Genomic DNA, 22484 nt, shown 5'->3' on the forward strand with positions numbered 1-22484 from the left:
CGCCCACGCTTCGTGACCACCCCGACCCTCTCTTGCCGGGTGACCTGAGCCAGGTCCTGCCCGCCCCCCCCTGCCTGGAGTGATGGATGAGGGGCCAGAGCTGTCGCACAGCAGGGATGAGGTCCCCAAAAAGCCCCCAAAACCCACAGAGTCCCCCGTGCCAAGATGAAAAGTTTATTAGCCAGTAGGAATCTCTTATTCTCCTGTTTTTGCAAGTCAGTTACTGCCTCGGGGATCCGCTCAGTGGTTTATTAACTGCTTGTGAAGTATGAAAAGCCTTGACGTCTGCCAACCACGTTCTTTTAAAATACGTCAGGTTTTCTCCTGGACTCAGTGAAGGGAAGAGAGAGCATGGGAGAGCCACAACCAGTATTGGTCAGAGGCAGTGAGGTCTTTGTTAGGACATGCAGTAATTGCCTTCTGAGCAAATATTGGTTCAGACAGTTACAGTAAGAAGCCATATGTACGGGGAAAACATTCTGGGTGTTAAGTGTATCCATTCATCAATCCATTCTTCATCCATCCATCAGTCACCCATTTTTCATGGCCACTTAACGAGTACTGGGTCACGGTCAGTCTGGAGTCTATCCCAGGAATGAGGTCTATTGTAGGGGGAAAAACCTTAGGAAGATGCAGAACAGAAGCACAGACAGACACCAGAATACCTGGTCTGCTGCTTCTCCTTTGATTTTTTTTCCTCACTGGCTTCAGGATAAGGTTAAAGTAGTTGGTGTAATTCCATAGATATGATTTGTTATTGCAGTTGTTCGGATGAATGACGAGGTGATGCAGTCTCATTGGCTGCAGGAAACAAACTAGATTCACCCCGAACAATGTTCTCACCACTGAATGTGGCCACTGACCTGCTCTTGTTATTCCCAGTATGTCTGTCTATCATTTTTCAGTGACACTGGTGGGGTCGCCGATCCACCCAAAACCGCATGTCTTTGGAGAGAGTCAAGGCACTCGAAGCTCTAAACACCAACCTGGAGCTTGTTCAAACCTGTATTGCTGGAAGTATGACGTGATAATTCTGTGCCCTAAACCTCTGTGCTACCCACACATACATCAGGGACAGATTTAAATGCAATTGACATGGAATGGGAACAATAATCCGGCTTTTGTTCAACAAAAAGCCCTGTAGGCTCCCACGTGCCCCCAGCATGACTCAACGGAGTTTCGCTATGACTGAACAACACATGAGCTTTGACTCCAGTTGACAAATGAGTATAGCAAGGATTTGGAAGCCTACCTCCCCAAACTCCAAAATGACTGTTGCAACCTTTTAGAATGAACTCAGCCTTGCAGAATGCTGCCAGTCACCAGCACAACGGCAGGTGCGACTCTATCACCTGAATGTAAACATTCCAGTCCACACTCCGTCGTTTCATAAGTGTGGACCACTGGGCCACATCCGGGACTCTCCGAGTCTGCTGTGTTAAGGGTAAAAGAAGTGTTTCTCTCTCTGCCCCCCACCCCAACCCCCCCTCCATAGTGAACATGGCCCTGATTTAAGTTTAAGAGCCGCAGCGAGGATTTAATCTAAAACGAGACCTGTATTGTTAAATTATATACAGGAAACTAGTGTTACAAAAAGCATTTTTAATCAGGCCCTGTGGGACGGCAAAGGTGGAGGCTAGGATAAGGATTTTTTATTTTTTTTTTTGGGGGGGGGGGGCATGCTTCAGAACTCATCTTTGTGTGTGGGTGGCAAGTGAACCAGATGACAGCGGGAGGGGGTCCGAGGTCAAGGGTTCTGTGCTCTGAGGTGGCACCTGCGTCCTGCCTCACAGCGGGGGGGGGGGACTTTGGAACCAGCCACAGCTTGTTGCCGGTGGTGTATTCCTGACGTTCCGTGGCAGTTCGCACCCTTTCCGTAATTCCGCCCGTGGAGGGGGGGAACGGATAAGTAAATTCACTTTGTGTTCTTTTTGCTGTGGCGGACCGTCTTTGACAAGGATACTTTTTGTTATCTTTTGGGGCAGATGAGTACAGCTGGTTCTGATTGTGTGAGCGGAGATCGCCTTGGGAAGCTAAAAGGGATGCCTCCCCTCTCTCTCTCCCCTCTCTCTCTCTCTTTTAAACATCTTAAATTGAATTTCTCACCATTTCAACAGAGAAAAAAATACGGGCCCCGGACCAGGGAGGGAGAGCCTCAACTCGCACACAAAACCCCATTTAGACTCTCGCCCACAGGCTGCAGAAACCTGGCAAAATCACTTTCACCTGCTTGGCTAAATGACTACATGTTAAAAGTAATAAAAGCTATTAGCGGGATCAGATTTGCCCCGCATGTGTGCTGATGCAGAGCTGGGCGAACTCCCACTGACCTGGGCTGTCACATATCTTTCTTTGTCCGCTTGAGTTATTTAAAAAAGGCTGCCAATTCTCAAATAGCTTCTCGGGGCATGTCAATAAGACCTTTTATGAAGCAGAACCCTGCAAAAAAAAAAAAAAAAAACCTTTATTGTATTTTCAGACGCAAACGTGGCCCAGCAGAGTCGCCGGGTGGCTGGCGTATAGAGGGGGCCGCAGGCGAGAGGGGGAGTCGATCTTGTAAATTTCTGCTGTCCAAAAAAGTTGAACACCTACTTGTGTCACGTCCAATGAAAACGTACTCGAGTCTCTCCAGTTTGGACGGGGCCCCCTCAGGAGCAATATCAGTGTGGGGGGAGGCGGCAAAGCTGTGAAACGATCCTCATGTGGGTGCAATACTTTTTTTTTTTTTTGCAAAACGAGTCCACTGTGAGGACGACCATTAGCTGTACTTGGCAGACTGAGGTTTGCTTGTGACCTGGCGCTTTCACCACAACTGACTTTTTGAATCGTTGTCATTTTTTTCAGCTAATAATTTAAACTAAGTGATTTGAAAGGAAAAGATATGGCCCAAAGAATCTTCTTCAGTGTCTCCTGAGCAGCATTAAGTCCTTAGGACTTTCTGGATAATTCTGCTCTTGGCCAGATAGAGCCGAGTTGTAGGATGAGAGGGTTGCCTGCCCCAGAATGCACGGGGGTTGTGGTGAATCGATGAGGTGTCAACAGAGACCCATGACTCCATCCTGGCAGACTCGCGCGATTTTGACACGCGGAGTGTAGCACATGTACAAACGATGTGGTGGAACCCGAAAGCTCTTGCTGCCATTACCTCCAGTGAGTCCCCAGTGGACTCTCTACCTCCGTAAATCAAGGAGGATCAAGTGTGAACTCAGTGAAGGGCAGGCAAATTTAAGACAGACATCCCAGGAAGTGGATGCATGGTGGGGTTTTTCCCAATTTTTGTCTGGCCTCATACTTCCTAGAGATTGAAGGAGCCGCATGACTGCAGAAATCTCCAGAAAGGTGCGTTGAGAAGTGACATCTAGGTGCTGTTAAACCGGATCTGGGTTAGGTGTTATTTGTCTGTGAGGTTGGGCAAGCAAAAACCGCACCTTTTCACACGTTTGCTAATGCATCTTGTGACGTACATAAAGTACTACTTGTGTAAGAGTTTAATTTGGCTAAGTTGTGTTGATGGGGAACAGGGTCTACTTCTCTGGGCTGGCGGATGGAGCGCGGGGGTGAGATGAAAAGGCGGAGGAGATGGAGAGAGTTGGCGCGGGAGCGGGGAACAGCGGGGAAAGTGTAGTGCCAAGCCGGGAGTTTGGACTTTTTATTTTACTTTAAGAAGGGGAGTAAATACATGTTTATATTCCACTAAAATCTCCTGCCTCCTTTATAACCACAATGAAGCCGAGCGAAGGGTATAAAAGTATATAACCACAACGAAGCCATCACGAAGCCCAGCTATGGGTATAAAAGTATATAACCACAACGAAGCCATCAAGAAGCCCAGCGAAGGGTATAAAAGTATATAACCACAACGAAGCCATCACGAAGCCCAGCGAAGGGTATAAAAGTATATAACCACAACGAAGCCATCACGAAGCCCAGCGAAGGGTATAAAAATATACTGTATAACCACAACGAAGCCATCACGAAGCCCAGCGAAGTGTATAAAAGTATATAACCACAACGAAGCCATCACGAAGCCCAGCGAAGGGTATAAAAGTATATAACCACAACGAAGCCATCACGAAGCCCAGCGAAGGGTATAAAAGTATATAACCACAACGAAGCCATCACGAAGCCCAGCGAAGGGTATAAAAGTATATAACCACAACGAAGCCATCACGAAGCCCAGCGAAGGGTACAAAACTATATAAGCACAACGAAGCCATCAAGAAGCCCAGCGAAGGGTATAAAAGTATATAACCACAACGAAGCCATCATGAAGCCCAGCGAAGCGTATAAAAGTATATAACCACAACGAAGCCATCACGAAGCCCAGCGAAGGGTATAAAAGTGTACCTGTAAGTTGACGTGAAGTGAGCGTCACACTTGTTTTATTTTACTGCCACTGTAAGGGCTCCTCAGGTGTCGCATGCATGGTGCACAAAAAAAGTGGTGGGCAATGGATCCCTCCAACCTGTCAAATGCTGTCAGTTATTTTCCTGCTTATACACAGAACAATCAATGTGCCGCTAGACGTTTAATTCGGTTTTGTACACGAATGTCAAGCTAGTTGATGGACAACCAACATTAAAGTATGAATATATGCTGCATAATGTGGATTCTGTGGTGTTTCTGAGGCTGCATTCTGCTGCAGTCCTAACAGCATTACAGTCTCTGCCCACTACGGTCTTCAGCGCCATGTGATGGATCCATACGGACAATTATTAGGCTCTTACCGAGCAGATCACAAAGCTATCATGCGAAGAAGCAAAGGTAGGGTTTCTTTTTGGAGCAAAAACCCTGCAGGCATGATATCCAACATGACAATGTTGACGCACAACAGAATGATTCTCAGCTGTTCTCAGTAACAACTGAGCTTATCCATCTAGTGTTGCTGCACCATGTTTTAAGGGCTCAATCAGGCCATCTATAAGCCAGAGCCATTAAGCCAAAGGACAAATTAGCTAACACAGCCATAAACACATGATTATTTGCATTAACAGCTGAAGTATCTCCTGAGCGTTTTTGCATGTTAGATGTTTCAGATTTCTGAGCCTCCTTACTTTCCGCAGTTTTGAGGAGGTGATGGGAATGGTTAGGGCAGTGGGTGACAGGATCTCATAAGCCACTCTTGCCGTGACAAACATGACAAACTCTATTTATGCAATATGTCAGTTTAATTTGAGTACCTACCAAGCGGTTTGTTGTGCATGATAAGCAAAAACAATTTTGTTAGTTCCGTCTATAAAGTTCTGAATCCATCCATCCACCTTCCATTCTGTTACAGGGTCATGGGAGGCCTGGAACCTGCCCTAGGTGTCACAAGGCACAAGGTTGGCTTACACCCTGGGTGGAATGACAGTCTATCCCAGGGCCCTTACTGTGTGTTTATACACTTTGGGCAATTTAGAGGTGTGCATTAGCCTAACTGCGTATCTTTGCAAGCCAGGTGGAAAATGGAGTACTTAAAGGAACCTGCTTGACACAGCGAGAACATGCGACCTCCACGTGCGGAACTGATGTGAGATTCAAACCCTTAGCGCTGGAAGAGGGAGACAGCAGATCTACCCACAGAGCTCCTGTGCCGCCCAGCTGCAGCAGGCGTGATCCAAATAAAACAATAACAAAACATTTTATTATTTTGTTATCTTTCTGCAAAGACCATTATTAAATTCAGGCCTAACCCAGCAAGGGGATAACTAGATAATTGTGTTAATAGGATCGGAGAGGGGATCAGAGGTCGATGCTGGCAACAGCAGACCTGTGGCATCCCGATGACCTTTTACCTCCTTGGCTGACCTCGCAGTGACCGTACCGGGCCAATGGTCTGAGCAGTTTCACACTCCTTCTCACCCGGTCATTCCCCTGACCTCAGCAAAACCCCTTTCTCCTTCTCCTGACATAACTCTGGAAAAGAAAACCCACCAAATCTAGATTCGGTTTATTTTTTCAGGTGAGCAAACTATATCAAATATACTGGTTTCTCAGTTGTTTCTAATTAGGCTTCTGGAATTCTGCTCTCTCGTCCGCAGAATGGACCCGGTCAGCCCAGCCCTGGCTGTCGTGAATTTCATACAAGTTATTTGAGGGAGATCACTGATGGTTAGCAGAGGGAAGCTGCCTTATTATGCAAAAAGAGTTTTCATTTTCTGCTTTCAGGCAACCACAGGATTTAAGGGAAGGACGGCTTGCCTATCACACCAGTACCTTGAATGCCTTTTCCTGTCGATGCTTTCGATTTCAAGGTTCTGCAACTATTTTTGATAAAATTCAAACACTGGGCATATCGACCGAGACGGCTGTAGGAATCCTGTAAGAAGCAGCATTGTTTCATTCGTTTCAGGGACTTTGACGAACAGGCAATTTCATCACAGTTATTCATTTCTATTCGACCATTTTTGTTTTCCAAGGTATTGATTACAAATGAACAACGGCACAGATGTTCAGTTCTAGAACACTGCACCTCCCTCAGGCAGAAATACAAACTACAGCGGTGGGGGGGGGGGGGCTCCCCTTTCCTAACTTTTGTCAAGTGATATATTTTGCCACCCTGCAGAGTGAGGTTCACCTTGGTGAAAAACACAGCATAATTCTTTTGTCTTGTAATACTGCCCTCTAGTGGACGATGCAAGAAGCTGGATTTCTCTCTGTACTCATGGCTCCGAAGTTGCATTGGGGAAGGCAGAAAAAAATAAAATGTGAAGCCGTTTATCTCGCTGCAGCACCTTTCGTAAGGACAAGAGAAAGTCAGCCTACAGCACAAAAATGACCTGAGATCAGTGTTTGGGACAAGGTGTCTCATTGCTGGTCCTGGTGGGCACATTTCCAGCGCTGAATGAGATCCGTCGCATTGGTGTTAACTCATATTACATGTAGTATATTTGTGCATGTGACAGTGTGGGCTGGGAATACACACACACTAGGTCTGGGCAGGGATCCTGTGCATTTGGAGTCTTGATTTCCAACCTAGGTGTGTTATTATGGGATGGGGAGTCCTGCACATGCCTTATTAAATAGCAAATGTGTTAAGGTAGCTGAGCCGGCCTGGCAGGAATCCATTTATAAACTGAAAATGAAGGATTAGCTGCATTAAAGGGGGCCAAACAGAATGGAAACAGATGTCTGGTCGTAAGAGTTCCGATTTATCAGAAGACTGTGGGATATTCTTGAAATTAGTCAAGGCTTTGATGTTACTGTTCAGATTTCATGGCTCAATCATAGAAGAAAGAGACCACAGAATGAGGAAATTTAGTTCCTTATGAATTATATTTGTTAATATTACCTTTATTATTGTAAAATATTAAGTATCACTTTGTCAGGCCATAAATGCAATTTCAGAAGAAATCAGACACTGAAAGATAAATTATGAATGTAATTTAAAATCATTTGCAAATTACTGAGCCTTTAATCTCAAATGTCCAGGACTGCACAAGAAAGAAATGAAACAAGCACAGGAAGAAAAAAATCACATGGATGTGGATTTTTTCAAATTCAGTCTAGAAATCAAACATACAAGTAGGCAAACAGGTCACATCAACTTCTAAAGTGATAAAGCATGAAATTTCCTTAAACCAGAGTTAAGCTAGGTAGTGTAAAGCCTTCGTGGAAGGTGAGGAAATAAAACTCGAAAACTGGAAACCCTGACACATAATCTGCAGTCTGGAATCTGGAACACAAGAAACGGGATTCGACAGACAAAAACAAATGCATGGCAGTAAACTCTAAAAGCCGGGGAGTCAAACTACAATCTTGAATCTTGACCTAACAGGAAGAGGGTACCAATAATATTAAAACTGCATTAAAACACACTACTTTCAAAGGCACTTTCAGGGGAACAGGCCGCCACGGACAGGTGTCACTCCTGTTTTTAGCTTTTTTGTGGTCTGTGTGCATGTTTATTTAGCAGCAGCAACACAACAACATTTCCAGGAATGTTGCCAATGTTGCAGGACATGAGAATGACATTTATAACATGCATCTCTTCAGATGGGGAGACCCAAGGAGGATCCCTGTGCTCAACAAGGGAGCGTCAGTGTCACATTTGGCAGCTCGGGATATAAAGGGAGCCGGTAAGGTATGACCATGTCATGACTTAATCCCATAATGTGAGTCTCACCCAACATTTCAGAGCTCCTCCCTTTTGAAGTAGAAGTTTCACTGGCCCCAGAGAAGGTCATCAGACATTTACAAGCAAAAGCTGAAGATAATTGCAAATTTGACACTTAGTATTTCATTGTAACTATCACACATTCACATTTAAGGAAATCTTCCTAATTAAACCCAGTAGCAGTCAAAGCACATGTGGCTCCTTGGGCAAGCATCACCGCTGCCACTGCCTATCTGAGACAAAGCGAAATTAACTGGCTAGGACGGATATTGCCTAAAGGGTTGACTGGCACTCCCTAAACCAACTTCAGGGGCAGACATTCAGTTCAGCCCATTCTTGGGTAATATTAACACATCCGATCTGACAGCATATAACGTCAACAGTGCTGAACCAGTAAGTGAAAGACACAAGTCACAGGACTGGGTCTGTGCTGACAGTGATCTGGGTGTCACATTACAGTACTATGAATGAACTGTCCTCCAGGGAGACTCCTTACTTACACAAATCACACTCCTGAAGTAATAAGTTAACCTTGCATTTCAATGGGAGAGAAAATCACAAAACACAAAGACTAAGGTAATAATTAATTCCTCTGAAATGCTAGTGAACGTGAAATCAAAAAGTCTATAAGTATTCTAGAAACTATGTATCTCTTAACTGGTTAATTTTTTATGCGCTTTTAAATATTTTAAGACAAAGTACAAAAACGAACAAAGGACAATATGAATAAAAAGGACAAAGGAATAAAATATTACTCCATCTTTCATGACGTTAAAGGGGAATACCAGATATGTCTTGAAATCAAATCGCAGATATAAACAAATGACAATGTCTGATGATTTGTTAATTATATTAAAATTTCTAACAGAGCTACATAAAAGTAACACAACGGCAAAGTATGGTAAGACTACATTTTGTAAATGTATAAAACAGTGAAAACCTATTTAAAGTGTATAATATAGATTGAAAGGTTCAAAAATAAAAAAGATAATTTAAAATTACACATACAGCATTCAGTTAGATCAATACAGCTTTGTGTTCTTAAAGAATTACTTACGTTTACTATGAAGCGCACACGCTACCTAAAAACAAATCTGATTGCACTCGTTTGTTGAAATAAGCACTAAAAACATGTAATGCAATTTATTTATAACATTGAGCATAAAAAAAACTTTTATACCCATTTGTTAAACTAAGAATTAGGGATGCTCCGATCGATCGGCCGAAGATCGGTATCGGCCGATAATCACATTTTATGACTAAATCGGTACTCGTTAAACTTGGCCGATCTTAGGAACCGATCACAATTGATGACGTCAATGCGTGAGGACGTACACGATGAGTGAGGACGTAAATGTTTTGGCGCCGCAGTCATGTCATCGCCGGTGTGGAATTACTATGACGTTTCGAGAAACAATGAAAAATTCGCTATTTGCCGTTTATGTTCCAAAGAAATCTCACGTGGAGGCGCATTGTCCAAAAAATTTAATACAACTTTTTAGGAGATGAAATGTTTATTTTGTCCTTTACCATTCACTGTAGTACTGGACAATGATTAAATAAACCTTGTGGGTTGCATCAGCCGGCTCCATTTTGTTTATTAATTTTTGTCTCATATTAAGTATCCTGATGTGCATAGTGTTATGCATAAACCACATTGTAAAGGCATATTAAAATGTTCACTATATAATAAATACTTTGTGATTATTTAGTACTCTGTTAAAACAATAGTTACATTAGATATATTACTGTAAAAATATAACAAAAATATAACAAAGGCAACATTTATAGTATTACTTTATCTGAAAAAAAGTTAATGGTGATCAGAGAGCTTACATATCAGTTATATAAACTTGAAGCATCAGAATCGGCATTGGTATCAGCCGATCACCATGACAAAAAATCAGTACTTGGTATCGATGGCGAAAACCCTGATCAGAGCATCCCTACTAAGAATTCAAAACCGAAGGAAACAATGCCAAAATCAGTAATGTCAATGTACTGCTTAGAAATTGCACACAACGCTTGAAATGACCAAAAATGTAATTAATTACTGATGTATTTTTAGGCCCATTACACACTTTAAATTCTCCAGTCTGATGTACTAATTCAAACCCAGAGGATCAAGGATATTCTGCTCACAAGTAATGGCAGACATTGGCAGACATTGTTGCAGGTGCAATTCAGAGGAAATCAGATAATTATTTCTGAAAAAAAAAATTCAGGACTACATTTAAACATAAAAGACTGAAATGGACAAAAGCATCTGCTAAATAAATAAATGCAAATAAATAAATGAATAAATGAACTGGGCTAAACACTGATCAAAAATAAACGTCTCCATATGGTACAAGTGCTCAAGTCACCAGGTACAGCTTTGTTGTGCCACTAGCTGTTTAAGTATAATATTTGCTTATAGACCTGGATGTTTAAAAACAGTGACATTTTTTGAGATACTTGAGTGGTTTGTAGTTGTTTTTGCATCATAACAACTAGGGAGGGGGGCTCATCAGTAAATTATGATGCGTTGAATGCCATTTGGCTGGGATAAGCACCTTTGCTTTGGTGGAACTGCACCAAAGACCAGATGAGCCCATGATAGTTGGGGGAGAGGCAGGTGTGTTTGGGTACAGTGGTGTTGGTCCAGGTGGCTGGGCCCATGTGATTACAGGGCCGTCGATTTGTAGCCCTAATCTGAAGGAGGCAGAGAGAAAATAGGTAAATCCCTTGGGCACACAGACAGCTTACAAAAAATTGCTTACTCTTCAACAACTATAATAGGAATAAATTATAAATTTAAATAATGGTTAAATGCAAAATTATACATGAGGTTATCTGCAATATAAGAAACAAACAGGAAGCACAGAGTGAATGCTTGTGACAAGAAATATGACACTATAAAATACCTACAGTACCACTTTTATCCACAGCAACTTACATAGACGGTTAATGTTATGTGTGCCCACTCTGATTTGAACCCACAACCTTTGCATTAACACAGTGTTCTATTTGTTGAACTACAGGAACAGTAATTGACAAGATTTATTGCATTTGTATAAAATTTATTTGCAGCTGTAGGCAAAGTTCTGCTAATTCGCTAACCACCAATTAGCAAAGTTAACTTTTTTGTCAAAGGATTCGCATTTCATGCCAACTTTGAAAACCATTAGTGGACCAATTAGCTTCTGCTAAATATAGTTCTGTTTTTAGTAATGCGAGAGAGAGAGAGAGAGAGAGAGAGAGAGAGAGAGAGAGAGAGAGAGAGAGAGACTTTTTGACTTTGCACCAGCCTTTATTTTGAGAGAGAGAGAGAGAGAGAGAGAGCACCTGAAAACTACTGTGCTTTATCCAATGTTCTACTATCTTATCAACATAATATAATTACAGGCTACATTTGGGTTTTCTACTCTGAGTATACAGTGCAGATGTAGCCTCCACTTTCTACTTTAATAAATACAATTGGGAAAATGGTTAAAATTAATTTATAATTTAGATTTCTTAGTGTGTATGATGCATAGCCTAGACATTGAAACTATGGTGAAAGATGTCAGTTATATAATTTTTGAAGTATGATGTCAGTATGACTATCGACATCTTTTAATTGTCTATTTTTGCTCAAAACTGTTTACTGCATACGTGAAAAAAGGCGCCACTCCGACTTTCTAGATAACGCGCCACTGCTGCGAGGCATGTGCCACGCCGGAAACACGCATCTCACGTAGGCAGTGTGGCTGCTCTAACCTGTTAACATGGGTGCCGAAATGAAAATCAACCGGTTCCGCAGCTGCTATGCATGCGCCATGCATCCAGTGTGTCCCGGACATTACTGAGGCAAAGTACGTTACTATAAGGGTATTTTGGTCAGTTTACTAAGTCTACAAGTTTACAGTAAATAAACTGTATGTTGATTGTTGACTGCAAAGTAATTTTAATTTCATCTGTTCAGTTCATTGAATTATTTGTGTAAACCTTGATCATCATTTGATCTTGGCATGCTATACTGTTGTGGAAAGCTCTATGTTTAAGCCACAACATATTAAAATTACAGCTCTCTATGTATGTTTTTAGTAAAAGTTTTTAATAAAAGTCAGTGATTAGTGATTATCCTTAGCTTCTGCTACATTTTTAGTGGTTTAGCTTTATCGAATTAGATGTTGGCGTTAGCAGATTAGCAGTTATCGAAGCTAACTGTTTGCTTAGCTGTGCCCACTGTTTACTTGTACCTGGCTGGATCTAATCTAATCAGCTTTATAGCATAACTGGACTCTGTTGCTGTTTAAATTAAACACTTTATGAGACACAGTAACCAACCTGATCAGCTGTTCCCAGGTGTGTGGGATGAATGGCACTTGTTTTTCTGGAGAGAGAATTGCAGTTAGTTTCAGCGAGCAGCTCAGTCACTGTAAGCATACAGTGCACTGCGTAAGGGCGCAGTGCAGGTACGCATACCTTTTTGTGCAGGTGGTAGTGCAGCCTGCGGTCTGACAGCCAGGGGTGCTTCAGTGCCTCTGCTGCACTCATCCTCCAGCTATGAGGTCAGACAAATAGACATGGGCCACCATACCAAGCCTGGACCTTCAGGAGACTCACAAGCTGAACTGTATCCTTATTTATTTTTCTATGCAATGGTCCATTTGTTATTTCATACCCTGATATAATAACTTATTTGTTGTCTCATTCTTATATTTCACTGCTTTGCCTGCACTGTCTTGTCTTGCATTGCACACTGTTTGTCCAATCTCATGAAGCCCCACCCTAAACTGCAACACAAGAATTTCATTGTGTTCCAGGGTGAGTGACAGTGAAACTTGGACCTTGTCACAGCCCAGGAAATAAAGTGTTGACTTGCTAAAGACATACAAACTAGCAAAGTCCCAGCTGCCTCAATCACAGTCACCAAATAACACAGCTGTGGCCTCCACTGCAGGTCTGAAGGTGATCGTGTTCATCACTGGAGCCATTTAAGGGCAGTGCCCATAAGACTTACCTCTTGCTCTTGACTAGGAGCCTGGTGATGAAATCTTTGGCCTCGTCAGAGATATCCATAAACTCCTCATCCTCAAAGGTCCACTTGCAGGAGAGGATGTTGTTCAGTGTCTCATTGTCATCCTCTCCAAGGAAGGGCGACAGTCCGCTGAGCCTGCCAGCAGGTGGCAACGTTGGAGAAGGAGTTCTACAATGTCACTACGCTGAAAGATCTGCATCACTATATGTAAGGTCTCTCTTCTCCAGGAGGCTATTTCAATAGCCTTGTATAAAAAGGCACCACTTTACAATAAGGCTCCCTTTTTCCACTTATAAATGGTAGTAACTCATTAATTTAAAAAACACTTTATTATAATGTTTATGATTGTCTATTAATGACTTACAAAGTCTTACAACCTAATTGGTAACCTGATTATAAACCATTCATAAACCCTTCATAAGGGTAGTCTTATTGTAAAGTGCTACCTAAAACAATGAACCAATAGCCATGGTTTGTGTTAGGCCACGACTATCAAATGTCATGTCTTCACATAAAAATTTCAAGAGTACAGTGTTCTGTATGCACTCAAAATGGGTTATTAAGAGTTAGTGAATAAAGCTTTAGAATATCATGGATTCCCTGTCCCCTCAATGTGTCTGTGTCCCCCCCACTCATGGTTCATGTCAGTGGGCACCCCCGGCTGCATCACTCACAGCATGTAGGTAATGACTCCCAGGCTCCATGTGTCTGTGGGGAATGACACAAACTCGTAGTTGATCACCTCTGGGGCCAGGAACTCTGGCGTGCCGAAGTTAATCCGCAGCTTCTCCCTGGGTTTATACCTGCATTGGGCAGCATGGGAGGATTCAGTGAAGATTAAGACCTTAAAGTACATCTGTGCGAAAGAGTAATCAAAATATCTAGCTGGAACACTCTTTTAAGTGAAGAAGATACTTAGGTAAATCACATAATTATGATGACCAGTTACCTGATATATCAAACACACAATATTCAACAGGGATAAGTGCTGATCCAAATAATGTAGAACATCCAGTTAAATTAAGCAGATACTGGTAGCTGCTGTGGAAAACATATTAGCAGTAACAACCAAAAGGGGCCATCAGAGGTATCATTCACCTCCTCGCCAGTCCGAAGTCGATGATCTTTATTTTGTTTGTTTCTCTGCTCACACACAGAATGTTCTCAGGCTGCAAAAGCAAATAGGGAGTTTAATCAATCAAAGGGGAGTGATACGCGCTGTAAAGACAGGCCATGACAGTGTTTCTCAGACTTAGTTCTCTGGTGTGGGTGTGGCACCTCACCTTCAGGTCCAGGTGCAGAATGTACCTCTGGTGCATGTACTGCAAGCCCTCACTGATCTGTCTGATGAAGAGCACCGTGTCCAGCTCGGTGAGGTTGTAGTTCTCATCAATGATGCGGTCAAACAGTTCACCTCCAGCCACACTGCAGCAACATGGATGAAGCATCATGCCACCCAGCACAGAGAGACCTTATCATCACCCATGTAATAAGTTAATAATACACTTTTTTCAGTTACTAGAGGAGGCTACCTTTCTGACAAACACATGGGATGACCCCCACTAGGTGGCACTGTGGAAATGACTAGTATATTTTTGTGCCACAGATTAGGCCTGATGTCATAAAGCTGAGGGATATGACAATTTATTGGGTAACCGAAAACCCACAAAAAATGTAAGTACATTTATTTTCACCAATAAACAAGATGCTTACTACTCCATGACTAAGATGATGTCATGTCTTGACTCATAAGCTGCGTAGAGCTGGATCAGATTGGCATGGCTGAGCTGGTTCATGACCTGGATCTCGTTCTTCACCACCTCCTGTGAACAGCAAATTCACAGTTAAAGCCCATTTACACTCCTGCGTGGAGTCTATGCATTGCTCACGCCGTGGCCTACGCAAGTCGCCTATGCCGTTGTGAGCATTTATACTTGTGCACCTGGTGTGGGTTACATCGCTCTGCAATTACACCAAAATGCTAGTTCGCTAAGTACGGGGTGTTTACTAAAACATTTTGACTTTATTATAGGAAACAAAACTTGCCAAGCTTTGTAATTTTAATGATTGGTCCCTTTCAAGATTATCTAGTATATGTTTAAAATTCAGTTTACAGTTTACCGCAGCTGCTTTTGCATATGCTCTGCAAGCGATCTGCAAGCTGCTCATAGTCATTTTCACCCATGCTGTTAAAATCACTCATAGGGTGTGTGAAAAATGTATTCATAACTCTTTATAAATATTGCAATATTTATGGTAAAAAAAAATCACATCTGGATATCTGAAATTTCTCAAAATCATGCAGCCCTAGCATGAACGGCTACAACTGTGTTTTATTTTAACAGCGTGAATGGCTGCGACCATGCCAGAAACAGCAGGCTAGCAACGAACCTAACACAGCTTGTCCTATGCTGAAATCCCCCCAGCTGGAAACAAACATCACATTTGCGTAGGAGGAAGTGTGATGCAATCAAGAGGACCAATCACAGTTGTTGGGGTTTGTGTCACCACAACATGTAGTTACATGTAGTTACATGACATGGCTATGCCGCACCCAGAGGTGGAGATTTCAGGTCTAGAGAGTATAAATCCAGACCAAAGTTTTGTTTCAACTAACCAGTTGAGTACTCTGTGACTGTGACTCAAATCACACTCAAATGGTTGGTTGAATGAAATCTTGGTTGGATTTGTACTCTCTGGACCTGAAATCTCCACATCTGTCCATACCTACAGTGTAGATTCTATGCAGAAGTATAAATCAGCCTTTAGTTGGATGGATGGAGGTGATAGGTAGAGGTGATGCACATTGAAACAGTCTGTGATGATACAGAACATTTAAACATGTTTGATTTTTTATGATGTTATCCAGGAATGGTCACATGTGTGGCCACATATGGTCATGTGTGTGGTCATGTGACGATTCTGACACAAGCAGAAAGACAAAGCTTACCTTCTCTTTTTGAGTTCTTGCTTTGATGATCTTGGCAGCCAGGGTGAGACCAGATGAGTTTTCAACGCATTTGTGAACCTGACCAAACCGACCCCTGTGAATAAAAGTGCAGAATCAAGTACATATTAAGTTCTCATCGCCTCCATATACAAAAACATTGACATCTAGGGGTGGTTCACTTTCACTGCTTTCCACCTTGATTCACACAAACTAACTCAACCTAAATATGTATAATATTCTTTCAAGGCATTCCAATTGTGTCAGACAAAACAGGCAGCTAATGCAAGATATTTTTTCATAAACAACCACCTGCCCCTGAGTGTGAGAAAAGTAATCTAAAAGCCCCTGAGAGAAGAAACTGCAGACGCTTAAATGAAGAAGAGGCTGGCGGCTTCTCTTTGAAGAAATGGATTATCACTGGCTGATTATCTCTGAGTCAGCATGGGGTTAGGGTTTCACAGACCGTATGGTGGTGGGGGTCAGTATATAAATAAACAGCCTTTACTCTGGACTTACCCACCATGGGAAAGGAAACTTGTCTGTGCTGGGATTAGATTCCCTTCCCCCATCCCTCCCCCGCATCCAAAACTGATGTCCCTTTTCATATATTGTGTCCTGAAGATTTGGTTCCACTGACATAACAAAAGCTTCTCACCCTCCCAGGATCTCCTCCCGGTTTACGGTGTAGAAGTTGGAGATTTGGTTGTGCTTGGCCGACACGATCCGGTGATCGAAGGGGGCAGGTGGAGGGGGACTGCAGTCTGAAAGGTTCCGGAAAGGAGGAGTGAGATGGACGGGAAGATAAGAAACAATAGCTTCAGCCATCTAGGGAACATTAAAGTGATGAGGTACAAAGCATGCCTATATATACACACGGTACAATGTTTAACCATATATGACCAAAATGAGACTCAACCCACGATTTGAAACAGACAGGGCAGATCTGTAACTCATGACTCAAAGTTCATGTGAAGGACATTGTAGAAATTTGTGGTCACTACTCAGTTGGAGCAATGACTGTTCTGAAGCCACAAGCAGTACTCCACACTACATTAGCATTCGGATGAAACACCATAGTCTTTTTTGGTACTCTGTCCTCACTGGAATGTCTCCACCAAAACCAGTGGACAGATGTGTACAGAGTCGTATTTGGTTGCATTCTACACATTATGCTATTCATGGTGCTAACTGGACACCAGGGGTGATTCTAGAATTTTGTAAGGTGGGGGGGGGGCATAAGAGGGGCCATAATTAATACAGAAGAGTAACTTTATTATTAGCCAATGATAAATCAGTGAGTGATGGGAAGAAGCACTCTGGGGGCCAATCAGCTTTCAGCTAGGGCCAGTGCCCCTGTGGCCCCGCCCCTACATTCTCCTCTGTCAGAGACTTCATAGCCTTTTGAAAAAGGCGTCTGCAGCTCACCAATGATGTACTCCTCTAGTAAGGCCTCGCCATCTTTCTCTTCATCCTCCTTCTGCTCTTCTGGCTCCACCTCGTCTTCCACGGGTTCTGGACTCTTGCTTGTCTCTTCCACGCGACTCTTTTTGTGGGCCTCCTCTTCACCCAGGACCCCCGCAGTGACCCTTCTCTTGGGGCCAGCCTCGGGGGCCTCGTGGCTGTGGGGCAGGATGCCCGGGTGAGACAGCCTCGCAAAACGCCCCAGCTTGTATGAAGCTTCCCCTAACAGTGCTTTATATACTTGGCAGTTCATCAGGGTCTAAGGATTTACCTTCCAAAATATAAATGCTCACTTTAAAACATCTTTTGAAAATAGAGTTTCACAACTTCCAAATTCTGTTCCCAAACCTCTTCCCACCCAAATATGCTCCGGGGACCTTTTTCTAATGACAAGCACAAGTTGACCCAAGTTTTCAACCCATCCACTAGCCCTGATCTAATGATCCTGATCACCTGGATTAACAGGTCTGTGAGAGGCAGAAATCAATAAACTGCAGGCACAAAGTTTGCCCAAACAATTTTAAGTGCCTCCTTCTAAAGATAAAGAGTGTATCTCTGTTGTATGTAAAGATATAGTGTGGCCCCTTAATATATATGCCAAAGGCTTTGAGCACCCGCCCCTCAAAAAGTCTGAGGGAACCGATGATCTGAGTAGGGTGATGATTTAAGAACAAGACCTGTGGTTGGGCTATGACTCCTGATGATGTTGATAAGAGCTTGAGTGAAACGCACCTCTCCAGAGGAAGGGCAGCTGGGAGAGGCAGATGTTTGTCGGTGATCTCAGTCTCTTCTCTCTGAAGTTCATACTCTGTCCCTTCATCCTCCTGCAGAGCCTCCTCCGCATCCTCCTCTTCATCCTCCACTTCCTCCTCGTGTTCTGACTCAGTGAAGTGCTCCTCATTCTCTTTTTCCTCATTCACTATGAGGCTGTCCTCCAGCTGTGTGGCCTTCTCCTCCTCATCCTGCTCCTCCTCTGACGATGACAAAGCACTGCTCTCCTCACTCCTGTCTACGGATGGCTGCGGAATGCTTGGGATGAGGCCAGGCAAGCAGTCACTTCCTTCTGCGTCTTGAAGCTCTGGTGTGGCTGGGCGCACAGACTGCTCTGCATTTTGCTGGTTGAGCTTCTGGATCTCTTCCAGCAAGAGTGCCTTTTTCTTCAGGGATATGGTGTCTGTTGAGGTCCAGACAAAGCACAATGCAGTGTTTGCAACCAGCACAACCGCAAGCTTTAAAACTCTGCAAGCAGGTTCAGCCGTGATACGTTTAGAACTTTAGACAGACAAAAAATGCAAAAATAGAATGTTCTACAAGATATGCTGCTGCTGAGGTCCTTATTTAAACCATTTTGCTGAAAACACACAAAGCCATTCCCAGATAACAGGGCCTTAAGATCAAGTGGTAATGTACAGTACAATGCAAAAGTCTTAGGCATTCAGAGAAAATTATGTTTAAATGATCTTCCTGTTGGTGTGAAAGGGGTGGCACAGTGTTGTAGTAATTAGCACTGTTCTCTCACACCTCTGGGAGCAGGTTCAAATCTCTGACGTTGCTCCATGTGTATGGAGTTTGCATGTTCTTTCTGTGTTGTCTCCTCCAGGAATTCTAATTCCTAATCAATTACCGCATTGAGATATATAACTAATTAAGTTGATTAATTGAGAGCTGGCAGTGAAATTTAACTAATAAATGGAGTGGCTGAGGTGCCCCTGAGGAGAGGTTTGGTGTTCATCTAGCCATCCAACAAGATATCAGTTTTTGGAAAACAGTAGAAATTCTTGTTTTTTTTATCGTGTTACTGTTAATGGGTGGAGTGGTGGCTCCGAGGCTATGGATCTGTGCCAGCAATCGGAAGGTTGCTGGTTTGAATCCTGTGAATGCCAGGAGTGTTTCCTCTCTGTTGGACCCTTGAGCAAAGCCCTTAACCTGCAATTGCTTCATCCTGGGTAAGATGTTAACCTACATCCAGCCCTGCAAGCAGGTCCTCCAACTTACAGGGAAAGTTTGGGGGTTGGTGGCAGAATTGGGACTCCAGCCACTGGAAAAGACTCCATTTGAACTAGTGTGGTGCTGAGGTATCACCCGCCATGGCCGCACTCGGGATCTCATACCCAACCGGGTTTGATATGTGGTGGGTGCGGCGGCACGCTGAATCAGCACACGCTCCTTTCCCCTCTCCTCTAGCTGCTAATTTGCATATGTTCTAATGTATATTGTTATTTTTTTCCAGCATATTTACACCTATTCCCCAGAAAAATACCAATGATTGTTTTCTTTGACTGTCTTTGACAGTACTGTACCCTCTGTTGCTATGCTACATGACAATGTCAAGAGAACAGCAGGTCACCTAAACCCATGCTGTGCTGTACCTCCTGCATCCGGAGGCTTCTTCTTCTTCTGGGTCTTCAGACCGTTGAGGCTTGGGCTGGACATCTCCTTAGCATCCTTGGATTTCTGGGCTTTCAGCTGGGCAACAGAAAAAGTGACAGGTATGGATACAAATACAAGTCTGATGCTGGGTGTTTATATTGAGAGACAAGGGTAGGCATATAAATTTTGTGGTACTGTAAATAAAACTGTTATCCCAGGCACAATGCACCAGACCAAGGGGAAAGACAGGTTGAATGCTTAAAGAGTAGTGTCCTCCAGGGGGTGCACTTGCGCAACACACAACAAGAAACAAGACCAAGTTGTTTGGCTAGCATACCTGCAGATACAGATACAGTGGTACCTCAGTTCTCGAACTCATTAGAACTCGAATTTCTTAAAACTCGAACCAACCAGTTCGAAAAAAAATTACCTAGAGCTCGATCTGAATCTCAGAAGTCAAACCGTGAATGCCGACCTAAGACAACTTGTACGCGCGGGGAAATGAGTCATGCCGCACGTCTCACAGCGGAAACAAAGGGTAACGCTTCAGTCTCAGTCTTGCATTCACTGTGATAGCATCGTGCATGTTTACACTAGATGAATACATATATTTAGACAGTAAAAATACATTTAGACAACGATAGACAGTAACAGTAATTATTATTATATAATAAAATACATTTAAAAGTAAAGATTTCTTATTCATTATTTTAATATTAACAATAAACCATTAATACATTTAATTATAATAATATTGTCATGCGGAGCAGGACGGAACGGAGACAAAGGCGCAGACGTCAGGGTATCGGGGAATACAGGGTTTAATTACAGGTAAGGCAGGCAAAACGCAGACGGACAATACAATGACCGGACTGGGGAAACAAACTGAAACGCGGACGAAATACAGAGGGCTAATGACAACGATCAGAAACAGCTGATCACACGGAGATTCCACACGGGGTTAACAAGGGGGCGTGGCACACGGAAGGCGCTGACGATCGGGGCAGGACACATTGTTTGGATACATTTATTTTCTTACTTTACAAATTACTGTTTTGATAAATGTGCTTAGATGTGTTTAGTACAGTATATGCTCTTCTTGTTTTATCCGGTTCATTTTGTGTTTAAATGCTAAAAAAACATTTAAGTGTAATTTTTTGGAGCCGGGAACCAATCAATTGGTTTTACATTATTTCTTATGGGGAAAATTCGATCAGAACTCGAACTTTTTAGGATTCGATCCGGAGTTCTGAACGGATTAAATTCGAGTTCTGAGGTACCACTGTACATTAAAATCTGCTATTTATATGAAAAACAGCAGCACTGATAAATGACTGTCAGAAGATAAACACATTATGGAAAGCAACCTGAACCTAGCTCAAAGCAAAGTCTGTTATTACCGTTACTGACACCTACTGACAGACTGTATAGTGCAGCTGTGTTGTTTTCCAAACAACTTCTGAGAACCTCAGGAGATTAAGTTACGCCTTGAACCCACTGCACTAGCGACTGCTATACCATACTCAGGACAGCCATGACACTCGCTGTATCTCTAAGTTTTAGTGATCACTGCACTTAAGGGTCAATAAAGTCACACAATTTACACAAAATGAAACCGTGGCTAGCATAGATAAAAGTGACCGACTGATTAAATCAGCTATCACGGCTTCCCATATTGGTCACAGCACCAGTGACTAATCAACTAATATGTTTAGGTGTGAGGTTAAGTTCAGCTGTTGGTTTACTTATACACTGCATGACCACAAGGGCAGAATGTGCTCTCCATGGTCACAGTATGCTTTCTGCGGTCTCCATGCTCCAAGAATAGCACTCTCTGCCAGAGATGAATGTGGGCTGTCAGTCATATTAAAAGACACATGGGTCACATACTTATTGTTTTGTTTTTGTTGCACTTCCTGCAAAGCAGTTATTGGAAATGGCTGCCGTCTGAGCTGAAAGCAAATAGCAGTGCAGAAATGCACCCCCCCAGAAAAATATACATATGTGAGCAGTAGTATGTCAAGCCTGAAAACCTGAGCAGCCTTTGACTGGTAGCTAAGCTGCCCTCAGTGATAACGCGCAGACACACCAGGTAACAACAAAGTCTTAGGAACCAGTGGCTTACAAGGCAGTAGGCTTCGTACGGGAATGAGAAGGGGGGCAGCCCTGTCTCAAGCTTACTGCATCCTCCTCTACTCGTTTGCCAGAACATGGAGTAAATGTCACCTCAGACAGACACCTTCACAGCCAGCTAAGCATGCCTTCCATTTGCCAAATGGATCTGTTATTGGTAGCTGACTGCCTGTTTAAACACATTGTTCTGATGACATTTTCATTATGGTGTCAAGTAAAAACTGGTTTTCCTCAAAATATTCCTTACACTGATATTATTAATAATTTCACAAAATAGAGATGTAATCACAAAAACAATACCAAAATATAGCCCATGCAGCGATTATTGGGGTCCAACCACTATGGCATGAATAGACGCTTTGGCCACATTTAACATTAGATGTTCCATCAGAATCTCTGTAAATGAATGCGTATTAGGTATGGAAGCACTTTGTGTTTGTATGGCTTTATAATATCTACATTACTAT

The 22484-nt window shown here is 42.9% G+C and overlaps 1 protein-coding gene across 5 annotated transcripts in view; it reads right to left on the reverse strand.

Annotated features, from left to right (window-relative positions):
- Positions 1–22484, reverse strand: part of mylk4b (myosin light chain kinase family, member 4b) — a 42545-nt gene that overhangs the window by 821 nt on the left and 19240 nt on the right. For 3 of the 5 annotated variants that reach the window (XM_023823515.2, XM_023823516.2, XM_023823514.2), the window contains 13 exons: positions 19884–19980; positions 18247–18688; positions 17479–17672; positions 16709–16814; positions 16054–16147; positions 14817–14926; positions 14387–14528; positions 14202–14272; positions 13778–13906; positions 13086–13238; positions 12548–12626; positions 12410–12455; positions 7255–10792 (listed from right to left, as the gene is read on the reverse strand). In XM_023823515.2, coding sequence (XP_023679283.2) covers positions 12414–12455; positions 12548–12626; positions 13086–13238; positions 13778–13906; positions 14202–14272; positions 14387–14528; positions 14817–14926; positions 16054–16147; positions 16709–16814; positions 17479–17672; positions 18247–18688; positions 19884–19980 — 1659 coding nt within the window. In that variant the 3' untranslated portion in view covers positions 7255–10792; positions 12410–12413. Of the gene's footprint in view, positions 1–5788; positions 5899–7254; positions 10793–12409; positions 12456–12547; positions 12627–13085; positions 13239–13777; positions 13907–14201; positions 14273–14386; positions 14529–14816; positions 14927–16053; positions 16148–16708; positions 16815–17478; positions 17673–18246; positions 18689–19883; positions 19981–22484 lie in introns of those variants that run through there. The other 2 variants (XR_002839702.2, XR_002839701.2) reach the window with 2 other exon arrangements.

Source organism: Paramormyrops kingsleyae, chromosome 1 (genome assembly GCF_048594095.1).
Source record: "Paramormyrops kingsleyae isolate MSU_618 chromosome 1, PKINGS_0.4, whole genome shotgun sequence".
NCBI lineage: Eukaryota > Metazoa > Chordata > Actinopteri > Osteoglossiformes > Mormyridae > Paramormyrops > Paramormyrops kingsleyae.